This window comes from Paroedura picta, chromosome 6 (genome assembly GCF_049243985.1).
Source record: "Paroedura picta isolate Pp20150507F chromosome 6, Ppicta_v3.0, whole genome shotgun sequence".
Lineage (NCBI taxonomy): Eukaryota > Metazoa > Chordata > Lepidosauria > Squamata > Gekkonidae > Paroedura > Paroedura picta.
In genome coordinates, this window is record NC_135374.1 from 98,940,968 (window position 1) to 98,958,108 (window position 17,141).

Sequence of the window (17,141 nt, forward strand, 5' to 3'; positions counted from 1 at the left end):
GGAAGGATTGGGAGGGCAGCATTAGGAGCAAAATAAAATTATCGTACGCGTGGCAAAGAGAAAGACATGAGTAACAGTCTGAAACTGGCATATTCATTCCAAAAATCCCCCAATGAACATGCATTAGACACGTATGCTAGCAATCTGGTACAGCGAAGCATACATGGAACGAACTTCTTATACTTTTGCACAATAGTATTAATCTTGGAAATGTTCTCCAATAAAAGTTCCAGAAAGATCCAGTCCTTTTAGAACTTTTAAGGGATAACCATTTCCAGGCTCAGTAACATTTTCTATTGGGCAGGCACTGATGCTAACCGAATTCAGTTACTTTCAAACTGCAAACCACACAATCAAGCTAAGTATCTGCCACTGACAGACGGGGATGTGTTCAACAATGAAGCATCTAACGGCATTCTTATCAGCCTGCCATGATAACAGGGGAGAGGAAAGTAAGAGTCAAATCACCTAAAGATAAATATCTAGCATTGCCACTGGTAATCATTGCCAGAGTATTAGAAGGAACGGGCTGAACCGAAAGAACAGAATTTGCAGAAGTTGCACTTCATTTTCTCTAGCTGAAAATGGCTCTGTCAGGACCTGGGGTGGCCACACTTCCAGAACTGGAAGATGAGCTTTCTAATCCAAGGTCCCCCCAAAAGAAGCTGGAATCCGGTAAGCATGTTCTGCTTACTATTAAAAGACACAAAGATGATCAAGCTTCTAATAGTTAGCCCAGGTCTTGATAAACCAAATAATTTTACTCTAGGTCCCAGTCTCAGACAAAACAGTAGCAATAAGAAGTCATTAGCAGGCTCCAGTTCCCTCACATCATCTTGGTTCGCCTGGCTCTTTGAAGACAATGCATTCCGGATCAGGACTATATAACCAAGTGGAGGATAAACTGCAGAAATGAACAGCAAACTCTTAAAGCCCTACTTACCGAGAAGAATCATGCTGTACGGGATAAAGTTGCAAATGTACTTTGTTCTATGTTAAAGATCAATCTTTTGATATTGCAAAAATGCTAGACTGTGCTTTTGGTTTCAATGTATATCACCTAGGTCCATCTGTGTTATGGTTACTTGTATTTATTTGAATTTTATGCCATTAAATGTAATCTATATGTATATATCTAAACAGTTCTTTATCTTTACCCTACAGAGTGGATCATCTCATCCAAATCAATAAAATTTCCACTCAGTGAACTACAACAGACATAAAGTGGCCTTCACCACAGCAAACCTTGGAAAGGCGCTGACATCACAGGCATTTACTGATTGCCTTCTTCCACAGCTTGCAACATCCTGTGGACATAAATACCTTCTTGATGACTGTAGGGAACTCTGTTTGAAGAATTAGCGTCCATCTCACTACAGTTTTCATTGAAATTTCCCATTTCAAAATATCGGTAATACATTTAGAACTAAATATCCAGATAGAGATTATTTAACATACTGCAGTTCTTCAAAATAATTTACACAAATGCAAGATGCACCAGAACTGTTAAGTAAATGAAAATCCACAAAACAAACAAACAAACCCAAAAACATACTGTACCTGCAAACCCAATATATAGACCAGTGTCTTGTTCGTGATGGAAAACTGGCCCAGAATTTGTGTCACTTGAACTCTTGGAATGGAGCAATAAAATGGTATAAAAAGAGCAAATATAGGACCCAAACTGTTGAGAAAGAAAACACAATAAAAAGGGGATGTCAACAGAATTATTATGTAAGAAGATCTGAGATCATACATACTCCACTTTTCTTAATTATTCCATGTCATCATCACTGTAACCTCATATGGACAAACTTGTTCTCTAGGAGCAAAACTTGATCATTTCAATGACTCCACAATATCCAATCGGGTCACACACCAAATAGCTCCTATGCCTCTTTGTTGCTTTACAGTTTCATTTTTGGATTAATTTTGTAAAATTTTCCCATGTAGACCTATGATGTTTGTATTTAAGCTTTCTATGGTATGTGGAAACAATATTTATGATCAGATGGCAGACATCTGAGGCAGATGAGTAGATTTTCACCATTTAAAATTAAAATTAAAATAATAAAGCTTTATTTTTGTAGCCTGCCCTTCCTGGTTGGCTCAGGGCAGATAACACCAGGAATTCATATAGTTAACATTACATTGATAAATGGTTGATAACAGCTTCTAACTTTTAAATTAAATCAACCATCTTAGAAAGGGAACTTAGAGAGGGTTTTGTTGGGCAGTTGGTGGCTTTTGTTTTTTCTGTTTTGTAGGTAGAGAGGCCAGTGTTTCCTTGGTGTAAATTTTTATGGCCTCAATCGTAGGCCTGACAGAACAGCTCTGTAATTAAAATATCATTTTAAACTGCCACAAAAGCAGTATACCAAAAGGAAGGCTTGAACTCCCCTTTTAGACTTGTGGGAATTTCTGCTCTCTCTCCCCCCACCCCACTTTACAACATTAAGGCTATACTACCTCATTGTGTTTCATCAGTACCATTTTATAGCAATAGAAAGGGATCAAAAGTAGAGTAGGGAAAGCTATCATTCTAACTCTCCATACAGTATTCGATTTCATATTTCCAAAAGACCATTGGAACTGCAGTCTTCTTCATGATCAGCATAATGTATCTGTGCATGGGGATGTAGTATTTCAGACTGCATGTGGGGGATCAAAGGTTGAATTCTCTTTCCTGTACAAATCTCCCCAGAGATTCAAAACTGACATACCAGGAAGGAAGGCTACGGGAAACAGGATTTAATGTACAGTCCAGTAAGAAATACATAGTGGAGTTGAAGACTGCTGATTGTATTTTTAAAAAGCTGACAGAAAGAAAGTTTACTCATGTGAAGTGTGGTGCTACAGGAGAGTTTTATGGATACTGTGGACTGACAAAAAAGACATAAGCAGGTTCTAGATCAAGTCAAGCCTCAGCTTTCTCTAGATAGAAGCTAAAATGAATAAATTGAAGTTACTACATTTTGGTCATGTTATGAGAAGACCACAGCCACTGGAAAAGACAACAATGCCAGGAAAAGAGGACGATCCAACATGGTCTTCAGTTTGCAAGACATGAGCAAGATGGTTGACAATAGGATGTTCTGGAGGACACTGATTCATAGGGTTACCATTGGTCAAAAGCTACTTGGTGGAACTTAGTATCTATGCAGACTGTATTTTGGCTCTAAAAGCAGTTTCATATGTAGTTCCATGTATATTTTTTTCATTATGTTCATCTAAAATGGGCAGCTTTTTCCATGCATGATGCTCCGTAGTGTACTTTTTGCTAGCATTACCAAAATTGATTTGAAAGAGGCACTCTGAAGTTACATTCATATATACAGAGAAAAACACCACACATATCATATACAGTATATGCTGTCAATTAGAGTTTGTTCACACCCACACTAACATAACAATTTTCTCTGGTTTTTAATAAAACATTTTTCTTGTTACAAATGCCATGGGGTAGGATGTTGGCTGTCAAAAGACAGTTTAAAATCACGTTGCACAGCTTTGTTGTTATGTGCGAAGTCGTGTCCGACCCATCGCGACCCCATGGACAATGATCCTCCAGGTTGCACAGCTACCTGTCAGTAACTCTTTGACTAAATCTTCTTGAATACTAAATTAGATATAGAACTCATGGATGATGATGTTTGTTGATTCTGTGGAATTTACTCACGCAAAATCCCCCACACCAAATTCCTGAAATTATTTGGGGAACTAAAACTTTCATGCAGTGATACGTGCAGTAATTTCCTATAGAATGACCCTCCAGCATACACTGCTTTTTAGGTTACATCTACGTCATCATAGACATAGTCATTTAAAAAAAAAATAACCACAAACATTTTTTTGTAGTTTAGTTTCTGCCCCTAAAAAGAAAATCCAAACCATACAGACTATATCAGAACAGTCCCTCAGAAATAAAAAAAGACTACAGAGCAATCCTATGTAAGTCTACTTAGTTTTTTCTACTGAGTTTTTTTTCCAGCAGGGTTTACTTCCAGAAGTGTGTTCTTAGGACGGCACCATTAATATCTCCACTCTTTGCCAGAGAATTCCATGCGTTTTTTAAGATCCTTTACACATACCACCATGTCACAGCCTCTCCTACCTCTTTTACTATTCAACAGAATCTTGGGTTTAGGTTTAATGATACATTTTGGAAGTCCTGTGTCTCTTGCCTTTTGCATAACTTTCTTCTCCAGTTAGTCATATTCAGGGTTTTTTAATTAAAATCATTTGAATCTTGAGCTCTGCATAATATATTAATTTATTGTCTTTTTATACCCTGCTTTTCTTCCTAATGGGGACCCAAAGCAGCTGACATCATTCTCCTCTCCCCCATTTATCCTCACAACAACTTTGTGAGGTAGTTAGGCTGAAGGGTGTGTCTGGTCCAAGGTAACGCAGCAAGCCTCCATGAGTGTGGATTCAAACCTGTGTCTCCAAGATCCAAGTCAGACAGTCTAACCGCTACATGATGCTGCATTGTACATGTGTATACAGTCATACATGTTTATTTGAGATATGCATAAAATACAGCAATACAAATATTACAATTTAAAGAGGTATCAAAACTAAACCTTCTTCCCAAAAAACTGCAGCGAGAATACCTTTTTCAAAATCAGAGATTCACCCTAAACCCACATATCAACTAGCAGCATAAAAGCAGAGTATATCTGTCATTATGTCCACAGAAAGAAAATTGCCCAAATGGTTAAGACAATAAAAATGGCAGCTGGAGGATTGTAAATTTGGCACCAGGCAAATCTACATGGGGAAGGAGTTTGATAACCATGGTGCCACAACAGAGAAGGCCATTTTTGCCACTGCCAGAGGGGACACACAGAGTAGGACCTCTGAAGACGATCTCTACTGAAAAGTAGGTAATATCTCATATAAAATATGCAGGCTGGTGGATTTTATCGCATTTATTTGAATTGAAGAGATTTATGAAGGTTGATGCATAGATTCTATTTCTGAAACCGCTATGCTACATATACACTTATAGAAACAAAGAACCATCCTGCTAATTTAAATTTAACATATCACAAAAACACTGTTCCGATGATTTGTTACTTCAAATCCTTTACAATGTGATCCCAATAAAAACATTAGACGTTTATTTGTATTTGAAGCCATTTCTTTCATTTTGGAACATTATTCTAAAGTCAACCAAGGCTTGATATGGCCTCATACTTACTGTCTCAATATCAACTCACAGAACCATATGTAGCAGGGATGGCCAAACTGTTGCTCTACAGATGACTATGGACTACAACTACCATAGGCAGAGGCTCATGGTAATTATTTTCCATGGACATCTAGAGTAAGGTGACCAGATTTCAACATTGGTAAAGCGGGAAACCATTGACCAGGGGGGTTCTTGATTAAAAATGTGGTCTGGAGCAACACAAATGTTCATAGAATGCACAGAATCCAAAAATAGTATTGTAATATATATATTTTTACTTGCAACATAAGTACAATTTGCCAGGTGCCTCCAGATGTCCCTCCAAAAGTGGGATAATCTGGTCACTAGAGAGCCGTCGTTTGGCTGTCCCTGATCTAGAGCTTTACAATGGACAATTTCCTTGGAAGAGCAGAGTAGGAAGGTTCTACCTTTTTTGTACAGGATAAGATTTTCAGCACTTGTGGCAGAATAAGACACTACTTTATCAGCTTACCCCGTTCATAAATAGGATCAGTCCAGAGGATCCATGTAGAATCAGGTCCTGGAAAAATACCCAAGTTTACTCTAGTAATAAACTGCATCGGAAAGTTTTATTATTTTTATGAAGTTCCAATTTCTGAAAGGAACTTGCAAATGTGAGCTAAATAGACAGTCTCACTTCACAAAAAATTCTAGGTTGAATTAACTCGAAGGGAGGGGAAATGCCATCAGCTCCATAAAAGGACAGTCTGACATAATCAGTCTTGAAAACAACGTGCAAAGGGGAAATTGTCACATATGTGATGTGATTTACATACACAGCACAGAGGACTCACTAAACTACTGATATGTAAGTAAAGAATGCTCTCTTTTCTTTCTTTTAAAAATTATTTTAAAACAGGCTATCAGTATTGTAGCGCTGCAGGGAGTCCAATTTTCTAAAGTGGCTGCTAAGGGGCACTCTTTTAAACAGAAGAAACATTAAGAAAAATATTATTCTATGGTACTACTCTGTAGCCAAAGCAAGTCTTAAGTACCAGAGCTGCAATGAGCTTGTCTTTCAGTGACAAAGCCAGTTTTTTTGTTAATCCACTAACTACTGAAAAATATGAAAACAAATGAATAGTGGCACAACTCTGAGTAAATATTTCATTCTTCTAATAACAAAACTCTGCAGTATCGAAGCCACCGTGACTTCTTTAATAAAATATGCCACATGGCTGAGCTTTTGGATGGTCTTATATACTTTACAGAACTATACCTGTATTTAAACAGTGGTAGCTAATGAAGATCTGTTTCAAGACAAATGTTAATAACAGCTGCTAACAGGGGAGAAAATATACTACTAAACAGATTTCACTGCTTTAGAGAGACCTCTCACTATTCTTAGGACTACAACCCAGCCACTGTATGGCTACTAAAATACCATTGAATTGAATACAGTTGACTCCCCAGTAAACTTATGCTGCAGCCTTACAGTGCAGCCCTTTGCACATTTTCTGAGAACCAAAACACAGAGACATCAAGGTGATTTATTTGCAAATAAGTCAGCAAAGAACTGCAGCCACAGGGAAAAAATCTTAAGCAGGATTCAGAAGGAAGTCCCGTTTTATTCAATTGAATTTGCTTCCAGGAGAGTGTCCTTAAGACTTAAAGTCTTCGTGACTTTATTTGTAGACTATGCTGTCATTTACATCTAAACCAAGAGAGAGAGACCCAGTCTTACAACACCATCAGCTAGGCAACCAGGAACTGCTCAGGGCAGTTATTACAACAATGTTTTCTTCCCAGCACCAAGAGTTACCTCAACAAAAACAAGACAAACATTTTCTGACAACTGTAAATGTGGGTCTTTCGAAATTGCTAATGATTTCCACGGAACATAGACTGCACCAAAAGTGTTTTTGGCAGCCCAATCTCCGTTTGTAGACTTAGTCTGACATTTATGTTTGGATTTACAGTTGTGTATCTTTTAGAAAAAGAAGAGTTGGTTCTTATATGCCGCTTTTCTCTACCCAAAGGAGGCTCAAAGCGGCTTACAATCACCTTCCCTTTCCTCTCCCCACTACAGACACCCTGTGAGGTGGGTGAGGCTGAGAGAGCCCTGATATCGCTGCTCAGTCAGAACAGCTTTATCAGTGCTGTGGTGCCCCAAGAGCAGATCATAAGGGTACCGGTAAAATGCCATTAGTTCAAAAGATAGCTGTGATCAGTTATCATAGATGTTGTGTGTGGAAAGTGCTGTTGTGTGTGCTGTCTGTAAGGTAAGGTGCTGTGTGTGTAAACTGCTGTCGTGTGTGTAAAGTGCTGTCAAGTCACAACCAACTTACAGCGGCCCCAGCAAGGGGCTTTCAAGGCAAGCGAGAAGCAGGTTTGCCATTGCTTTTTTCTGCAAATTCTTCTTTGGTGACCTCCTTTCAAAGCACTTAGACTGACAGCCACTCTCCATGGTCTCAGGCTGAGCATTCTCACATCTCCTATTGCCAAATCCTTTAATTGGAGATGCTGGGAATTGAACCTGAGAACTTCTGCTTAGCTTACAAGATCTGAAAAGATTGTGTGATACCATGCCAGCTTTCCTAGGTTTCCCCCAAAAGAGTTTTTCACACTAAAGTTTTAAATACTTCCTTCAGTGTGGTTCTCTTCCGACTGAGGTCAGCATATCATAAAGGGTTTTTTAAAACTTTTCACAAGCAATCCCACCAATTTTAAAATGTTCGTGTGACAAAGTAAAAATGGATTCAGATGGGTAGCCATATTGGTCTGAAGCAGCGGAACAAGTTTGAGTCCAGTGGAACAGATAAAGTTTTATTCCAAGTATAAGCTTTCGAGTGCACGCATACATCCTCACAAAACGTTTATACCTTTGCTGGTCTTAAAGAAGAAAGAGGAGTTGGTTCTTATATGCTGCTTTTCTCTGCCAGAAGGAGTCTCAAAAGTGCCACTGGACTAAAAAAACCGAGAAAGGGGTGCCACTTGTGTATTACCGCTCTTTATAGTAAGCTTTGGTCTGTTCAAGAAGATCAAAACACTTTTCATATGACCATCAATGAGAAGTGTCGGGCTTCTCCAAAGTTATTAATTGCCTTGCCCAGCACCTCACAGTCAAATATATCTACCTGTGTAGGTCCCCTTCTGATGCTAACCAAGAATCCTTGGGGGAGCAACTGCATTCAAATTCCCCTAGATTTTCACAGGAAGAGGAGGGGAACTCCGAAGAAATGGGGATTGCCATGCACGAAAGGTCATAGTCAGGATTCAGTGAAGTAGAGTTGCATCCAATCAACTTATCTACAGTTTTAAAACATGGGAGGAGTTTGTTCTGATGACCCCAAAGTAGTCTGCTGGGAATCGTGGGGCTTGCATGTGCAAAAGCCATGTAGGACAGGGACTGTTGTAAAGAGGGGTCTGGAGAAGATTAAGTGAGGAAGCTGGCAGGATCTAACCCATAAAATAACTCAATTTGAAGAATGGATCTTTTTCATCTGCCTCTTCCTGCTGCACTCCCAGTAACTTGTGTAAAACTGCTCCTGAGCATCAATATTTCAGCTGGAGTGCATCATCAATGGAAAAAAGACATACCACCTACTTGCGCAGTTGTGCAGGTGGAAGTGCTTTAAAACTACATAGTGTGTGTAAATCTACCCTCATATTTTTTGTAGATCCAGATTATCTCACATCATGCTGCATATAGATACTGTTGTATAAACAGTTTAATGTGTTCACCCACTTCCTGAATTCTGATAACTTTCCTTTACTAACTAGATCAGTTTATTGTCTCCACTTAAAAACTTAAGGTCTAATTTTGGTAAATTAGAAAATAATAGCCATTTACTTGGGTGGATCCTAGCCCTATCCTGCCACTCCGCTGAGAAGTCTGAATCTTTCCCCCTGAGCCAGTTAAGCTGGAGGAAGGGTCCTAGATGGATGGTTGGGTCCACTCCACTGCCTTTTTTTGGCAGAATAGAAAATGGAAACAAATTATTTCATTGTCACATTTATATTCCAATTGTATGCTACCTTTCTTCCTTTATGGACTCAAGGCCACTTATGCAGGAGTCCACTAAACATCTTCTATCCAGCCATTAATGAGACCCAGAACTGTCTGGATCTGTCAAGGTTTGGATTGGAAATCACATGAGCAGCACCTATTAGCAGGCATGTGTAGCCAAGGGCCCATGTCCAAATTCTGCTCCTGTGTGCACGGGATCTATGGCTGCCCTCTCCAGGTTGGATAATTCCTGAAGATTTAGGGATGGAGCCTGTAGACAGTGGGACTTGGGAGGGGAGGGGAATATAAGGGAGGGACCCTAGCAGGTTGTAATGCCATGGAGTCCACTCTCCAAGGCAACTATTTTCCTTCTGTTGTCTGGAGATCAGTTGTCATTCTGGGAGACCTCCAGGTCCCACTGCAACAGGATCCCTAGCTGGCTTAGAACAATTTTGTTCCCAAGAAGGCAACAAACTCAAGTTTCTTTGCAATAATGCTATTAATACAGCTAGAAGTCAATAATCACATCCAAAGCAGAAGAAAAAAGTCTTAAATTGGCGATGGCGAAATGATTTATTCCAATGAAAACAATGTTCAAAACAATGTTCAAAACGTATTCCTAGGTATAGTCCGTTTTCACTATCTTCATCAGTGATATTCTCAATACTGTTAGTAACTTAATTGTCTCTAAATGTGCTCTTTTTGCTGATGAAATTATAAAAAATAACTTTGTCTCTGGTAATATTTTGCTTTGTATAGTTCAATCCCCAAATGGTCATACAATATCCAAATTTGTAGGGGGTCTACTAATATTAATATCACAATGTGTAATTACTCTTCAACAGTGACCCCAATAATCATATCCTAAGCAGACAGTAAAACTCTGGGGAGCTGGGAGGAAGAGTGTTATCTGCTTATACTTTTGAGCAAAAGTTTCCTATCCTTTGAAAGCAGAAATTTCAGGACTTGGCCCAGCAACATCTCTCTTCCTTCCTCTTCTGTCCATCTGTTTTCCTTCTCTTTTAAAAGTATGTCCCTTTTGCTATTTTTTCCCTTTTCGGCAGATATTCTTTTACACTAAAGAAGCTATTATTGCAGATTAAAATGCATCACAAATTCGATACCAGTAGAAGTCCAGCAAGGACCTGTTGCGTGACTAAGCTTTCTAAACACCGAGTAATTAAGATTAAAAACACATTTTTTCACACAGGCAGTGTTAAAACACTTTTTATATAGCGAACACTGCTTGATTCGAGACCTATACCAATTTAGAACCTTAAAAGATACACAAAACATTGTAAACCAAAAGGGAGTCCTAATAATCACAAATGGCTACAAAACTGCAGGAATAATGTTAAGCTAGTTAAAGCACTAACATTAACTATGCTGCAAGATAGCCGTACAGAGTGATGCAATCTGGACTGCTAACCATATAACACGCTGTGTTCAGCAAAGTGCAAAATTGCACGGAAGCCTGGGACCTGTAGGCACGCAACCACTTCTTCCACCACTGTAACCAAAGATATTTTTATCTTTTAAAACCACTGTCTCCAACAACCAAGCCTTTCTCCTCTCAGCTATTTCTAGGCTCAGTGTATACATGCAGCAAAATGGGCTGGTGGAATGGGCAGCACCACTTCAGACCTTTTTTTTTTTGGGGGGGGGGTCATAGTTTTAATGCAACTCCCCGCTTTTCCATCTTTCAGCAGATCATCAATATGATCAATATGTAAATGCTTTGCTAATTATAATGGAAAAATACAAATCTGGGCTTCTTCTCAGCCATTTCTTCTCCATGCTGGGATTCTGTAATCTTTTTCTTTGGGAAAAGGAAGTTCCCAGTCTCCTGTATAAATAGGTGCAAAATTTTACCCTAATTCCTAAGCAACTCAAATGACAGTTTGATGTATATAGATACGAGTAGTCCAGAAGATAGCCAGAACCATTAAAACTCAATTAAAAAACTAGAACAGCAGAGCAGCTGAATGCGGTTGTTTATCTCTCACCATCTTGCTGCCTCTTTCTCCCCTGCTCCATTTTATCTTCACAACAATCCTGTGAGTTAGATTAGGCTTAGAGATACTGAGTGGTCCAAGTGAGCTTCCATGGCAGAATGGACATTCAAACTCGTGTCTCCCAGAGCCTAGTCTGACACCCTATGCTAGCCTCTCTCAACTTTTCTACTGCTGAGAAGCCCCTAACCACTACACCAAAAATGCAAAACTTATCTCAAAACCAGATTCATCCCAACAAGCACATCAGATAAAAACTGTGGCGCTTCTACAGATCCATTTTCGTATTCTCACTTCTAGGAAAGAAGTTTCTCCCTTTATGAGAGCCATCTTAGTCTAGTGGTTAGGAGCACAGACTTCTAATCTGATGAGCCAGGTTTGATTCCCCACTCCCCCACAAGCAACCAGCTTGGTGACCTTGGGCTCGCCCCAGCACTGATAAAGCTGTTCTGACCAAACAGTAATATCAGGGCTCTCTCAGCCTCACCTCCCTCACAGGGTGGTTGTTGTGGGGAGGAAAGGAAAGGTGAATGTAAGCCACTCTGAGACTCTTTCTGGTAGAGAAAAGCAGCATATAAGAATCAACTCTTCTACTTCATAACTTCAGTTTGTGGTCTGATCTCATCTGAGGGACTGCCTCTCCAGATATGCTCCCCAGAGAGCACTGCATTCTGCCAACACCCATTTGTTGGTAATCTCTAGCCCCAAAGATGTTTACCTGGTCTTAACCGGCGCCAGGGCCTTTTTGGCCCTGGTCCAAATCTGATGGAATGAGTTGCCAGCTGAGATCCAGGCCCTGATGGAGCTGTCAAAGTTCCACAAGGCCTGCAAAATAGTACTCTCCCAACAGGCTTGAGTCCATGGCCATCTGAAGCTATATGGGCCTCCCTCCTTCTCTATGGCTCCCCCCATGATTTTAGATCATCTTCTATTTTATACCACCCCATCTGGAAAGTGTTTAAGAGGGTGGAAGGAGGGTGACTGGTTTTTAACTGTGCTTTTATTGTAAACTGCTCTGAAGCCTTCTTGTGCAGAGGGGTGATATAGAAAACCCTGGATGGTAACCCTGGATTTTAATTAATTCATTTTTTTAAATTTTTAAGAAACCAGTTGTTCTCACTGCTTTCATATTCCAGGTGCTTTCCCTAATTTCACATTTATGTTCTCAATCTCAGGGATTTCCACATCTGTAAAGAATCAGACTTAAGGGTGGAAGAAAACCTTACAAATAATTTCACTGTTGACAAGTTTCAGTTTCCCATAAAGCCGATTGTTGGAGAGAGAAACCGTGATTCTCTGTACTCAGTTCCATTTCTTCTGCTCTTTTTGCTAGGTCTGCTGAACTTTCTGGAGAAAACAGTTATGGAAATGGGCTCAACGGCTTCTGCTTCTACAACAAACCAAACTAATAACTCCAGCTGTGATCTATACGAACACGAAGATTCAGCGCGTATCTTACTGCCTGTATTCTACGGCATAATTTTCATTATAGGAGTGCCTGGAAATGTTCTTGCTCTCATTGTGGTCATTAAAAACCGGAAAAAGATCAACTCTACTACTCTTTACTCAACAAATCTTGTTATATCAGACATTCTTTTTACTACTGCTTTGCCTGCCAGAATTGCATACTATGCAATGCGCTTCCACTGGCCATTTGGTGAATTATTCTGCAAACTCACTGCGCTCCTCTTTTACATCAACATTTATGCAGCTGTGAACTTCATGACCTGCTTGAGCATTGACAGGTTTGTCGCTGTGGTCCATCCACGGCGCACCAGGATCAGAACAGTGCAATGTGCCAAGTACATTTGTGGTTCAGTGTGGCTTCTTGTACTAGCACAGACTCTCCCGTTGCTTACTCAAGACTTGTTGCATACAGAAGAAAAAAGGAACACATGCATGGAATATCCAAACTTTGAAAAAATATCATATCTCCCTTGGCTGCTCCTTGGTGCCTGTTTACTTGGATATATCATTCCTCTTGGCATTATCTTAATCTGTTATTCTAAGATCAGTTGTAAACTCTATCAAAATGCCAAAAAAAACCCATTTGCTGAAAAATCAGGGACGAACAGAAAGGCCATTAATACAATTATTTTCATCATTGTAGTCTTCATTGTTTGTCTAACTCCTTATCATGTTGCCATTATCAAACATATGATTATAAAGATTGTGTCTGGAGATGGTGAACTCGAATGCAGTACTCAAAAACTCTTTCAGAAGACCCTCCACTACACTGTGTTCCTGATGAATTTAAACTGCTGTTTAGATCCTTTAATATATTTCTTTGCATGCAGGGGATACAAAAGTACAATAATGAAAATCTTGAGACGTCAAGGAAGCATATCGTTGTCGAGTGTGGTTCGAACAGCTCATGAAGAAAGCTCCCGTGACGTCAGAGATGTTAACACAGCTACTGTGACAACAGAACTAAATGGAAAATGACAACTGCAAATGAACTTTTGAAACTTACCTCAAGACACTTAATTTTTTTTTAAAGTTTGCAATAGCAAAAGGCTCAACCTACTTTTCTAAACAAGAAAGACAGTGCTCTGAATTTCCCAAAAGCAGGGGAACAGCTCATGAACCACATACATCCATTACAAGAAAATAAAAATCGAATTCCTTGTTTTTTGATTTCTATACTTCACTGGGGAAAAAACTGTTTCTTAGGATGGTTTGGCCATAGATCATAGAACATCCATTTCTGTACATTTCCATTTCTGAATATTAGTAATGCAAGCCAGAGGGATGAAACACATTATGAATGGCTCTCTTGACTCAGCAGACAAATCAAACTGATTTTCTTTGAATGACTGGACTCCAATACTTATGTTTCACAACTGTTACCACAGCAAGCAATAGATACAAAGGCAGAATCTGGAAGGAAATATTTAACCGTATTTCCATGTTGACAGGTAATGACATAAAATAATCACATCATTAGGAAAGATTGTGTGTTTTCAGAACAAAATATTCATGAAGTACATGGCTGTATGTGATTTTCTACTATTGGTGTGCAGTATTCAAGCCATTTACTGCACAGTACATGCTTTTAGGGCTGTGGATTTTTATTGTTATGCAGTACTTCCATGGCAGCCTGAAAAGGAATGCCACAAAATAAGTTAGCCCAATCTGCTGGTGATATCTAACCAGTCTTCAATGTCATAGCATGAGAAATAAATCACATGGTAGGCACCAATATAACCGATCACAAGATGCATAGAATATCCCCCCCTCCCAAGAATATGTTTCATACTGGCAATATGCTGACTGCAACAGCTGGACAGAGCACCTGGAAGAAGGGGGGATCAGCAGATAGAAACAGGTGAGCAGGTGGAGTTCAAACTAGAACAGGATCAGGAGTGAATGCATGCACCCACCAACTTCCGTGCAGCTTTCCAGCTTAAGAACTTTGTATTTTTGCCATGCCTTCTAGGATTCAAAGCTTGAGACAGGAAATGTTGGTTATATGTCTGTAAAAATCTTATGAATATCTACTCAAGGTATATAAATATAGAGAGAGCACAATAAACAAAATACTAACAAAAGTCACATTTCTTTTTGCTGTTTTTGTTGTTGTTAGGTGCGAAGTCGTGTCCGACCCATCGAGACCCCATGGACAATGATCCTCCAGTGCAGTTTTACACTTCCTTAATTTTTCTCAGATGTTTGCTTTTTAGTTAAGAATCAAGAAAAGCTAGAATTTCAAAAACTATTTTAAAGCACCAACCACAGACTGCAAATCATCACAGTAGGCCTGTGTTTTAAAAACTGAGATCACAAATTTAATGTCAAACTGACAGTTAAGAGTTTGGACTCCAGAACTGGCTCATTTGTGTAACGTCAGTTGCAGGCAACAATTGGCAAGTGGCAACCCACCATTTCTACTGACGGAAGGGTTTCTCTCTGCAGAAGTACTAAGTCCATGCCACCCTCTCCTGAAATGCCCCACCCCTAAAAATGCTGCTCCTGGAAGCCTACCATAGGCAGACAATGTAGGTAGGATCCAACCCACAACCCTTTCCAGTTAAGTGTGTGTGTGCATGTGTGTGTGTGAACTACTTAAGCAGCCTTTCTCAACTTTTTTTCTACCACTGACAAATCCCTAAAACATTCCTCAGGCTTCAAGAAACCCTAGAAGTGGCACGATCATGTAGAATATGGTTGGGAAGCATTGCTATGTACATGCCTACCTCTGACCCCTCCCCTTTCCACTCCCTTCAGGCTCATCATTGGCAATTTGGGAAGGGGAGGGCAGGTCAACATGAACATATATGGTAATATCAACCAAATAAATGTTTACCAAAATAAAATATATGTATATTAATATTAATATTAATTAACTCGAACCCATTTGGGAAACCCAGGGCTATCACAAAACCCCAGGATTTTATGAAACCCTGGTTGGGAAAGCCTCTTAAAATCACGCAATTTTAAGTTCCTCCAATTTAAACTGGAGAAAATTAAACATGCACCTAATCCACCGAAACCAAGAGGAGGTAATAGTGCTTAACATTTTATAAATCATGTACCTGCAGGCTGTCAGAGAACATTTAAATCCCATGTTCTTCTTGCAGTTTTGCTCGTTATTGTGATGTAAGCCTTAGATGGGAATGTAACATGCATTAGGAATTCTGATTCATACCTTGGTTTGTGAGTTTAAGCACAAACATCCATGTACTACAGTCACTAGGTGTGGGTACAGGAGCAAGGGAAGGCTGTTGCCTTCATAAACTTTTTGTGGCCCTCCTGGAGCCATCTGGCAGATTACTAAAGGAAGTGGAGTCACCAGCCCCCACCTCTGGCAGGGGACAGAGGGGCAGAGTTGCCAGATTCAGGTTGGGAAGCTTTTGGAGATTTGGGGGCAGAGCCTGGGGAGGACGGGGACATGGATGGGGACAGAGTCCTCCCTCCGAAGCCTTTTCTCCCAGGGAACTGATCTCTGTGGTTTGGAAATCAGCTGTAATTCTGGGGGATCCCCAAGTCTCACCTGGAAGTTGGCACCCCTAACAGAAAGGAAGGTGCTGTACTAGATGGATACCTGGCCTGATCTAGCAGGACTCTACAATTTGTAAAGAAAATGACCAGTTTTATTAACTTTAAATGAAAAGAGAACCAAGCTGGCCAACCACAAATGCAACAAAAGAGGTGTTACTTGTGTCCTTCTGTAGGCAGCTGCAATGGGGCACCAAAAGGAAGGGCAGACCAGTAACCACAAACAAACATTACAGGATCAACACATTTCAAACCTTGTTTTCGCTACTGCAGCTGGTGGGAGGTGGGGTTGGTCTTCAAAAATCTAAAAAGAATTAGCATCTGTTCTGCCCATTATTAAAGAAGACTGGTCCTCCTCTCTTCTAAATGAAAGCTCTGTAACCCTGATCCTCAATGTAAAAATTAATTGTATTTGTCCTTTTGTTACCTGCCCTGAGCCAACCGGCTGCCATCATCTCACCCCTAACTCCATATGGCCCCTTCCAACTCTGGTTCTATGATAATCATTACATTTTGCAGGAATTTGGTTGTTTTGCTTCGGGGAAAGAAGACTTGGTTCTTATATGCCACTTTTCTCTACCTGACTTTTCTCTACCTTACATTCGCCTTCCCTTTCCTCTCTCCACAACAACACCCTGTGAGGTAGGTGAGCTGAGAGAGCCCTGATATTACTGAAGAAGAAGAAGAGTTGGTTCTTATATGCTGCTTTTCTCTACCCAAAGGAGTCTCAAAAGCGGCTTACATTCACCTTCCCTTTCCTCTCCCTACAACAGACACCCTGTGAAAGAGGTGAGGCTGAGAGAGCCCTGATATTACTAAAAAAGAAGAGTTGGTTCTTATATGCCATTTTTCTCTACCTGAAGGAGTCTCAAAGCAGCGTACAGTTGCCTTCCCTTTCCTCTCCCCACAACAGACACCCTGTGAGGTGGGTGAGGCTAACAGAGCCCTGATATTACAGCTTGGT

General features: G+C 40.0%; 2 protein-coding genes across 3 annotated transcripts in view; one reads left to right on the forward strand and one right to left on the reverse strand.

The window, feature by feature from the left end:
• The window catches only part of UBAC2 (UBA domain containing 2), a 99,088-nt gene that overhangs the window by 39,618 nt on the left and 42,329 nt on the right, over positions 1-17,141 (reverse strand). The window contains exon 5 of the mRNA XM_077343826.1: positions 1,561-1,684. Within this exon, the coding sequence (XP_077199941.1) occupies positions 1,561-1,684 (124 nt within the window). The remainder of the gene's footprint in view (positions 1-1,560; positions 1,685-17,141) is intronic.
• GPR183 (G protein-coupled receptor 183) lies at positions 5,935-15,714 on the forward strand. 2 transcript variants are annotated; one of them, XR_013232151.1, is made up of 3 exons: positions 5,935-6,026; positions 12,513-14,097; positions 14,766-15,714. XR_013232151.1 is itself a non-coding variant. In XM_077343820.1 (2 exons), exon 2 carries the CDS (start codon positions 12,542-12,544, stop codon positions 13,622-13,624), a length of 1,083 nt encoding a protein of 360 aa, XP_077199935.1. In that variant the 5' UTR covers positions 5,935-6,026; positions 12,513-12,541; the 3' UTR covers positions 13,625-14,728. The 2 variants fall into 2 exon arrangements, 1 of the variants encoding a protein (XP_077199935.1); XM_077343820.1 differs by lacking the exon at positions 14,766-15,714 and having other exon boundaries at positions 12,513-14,728.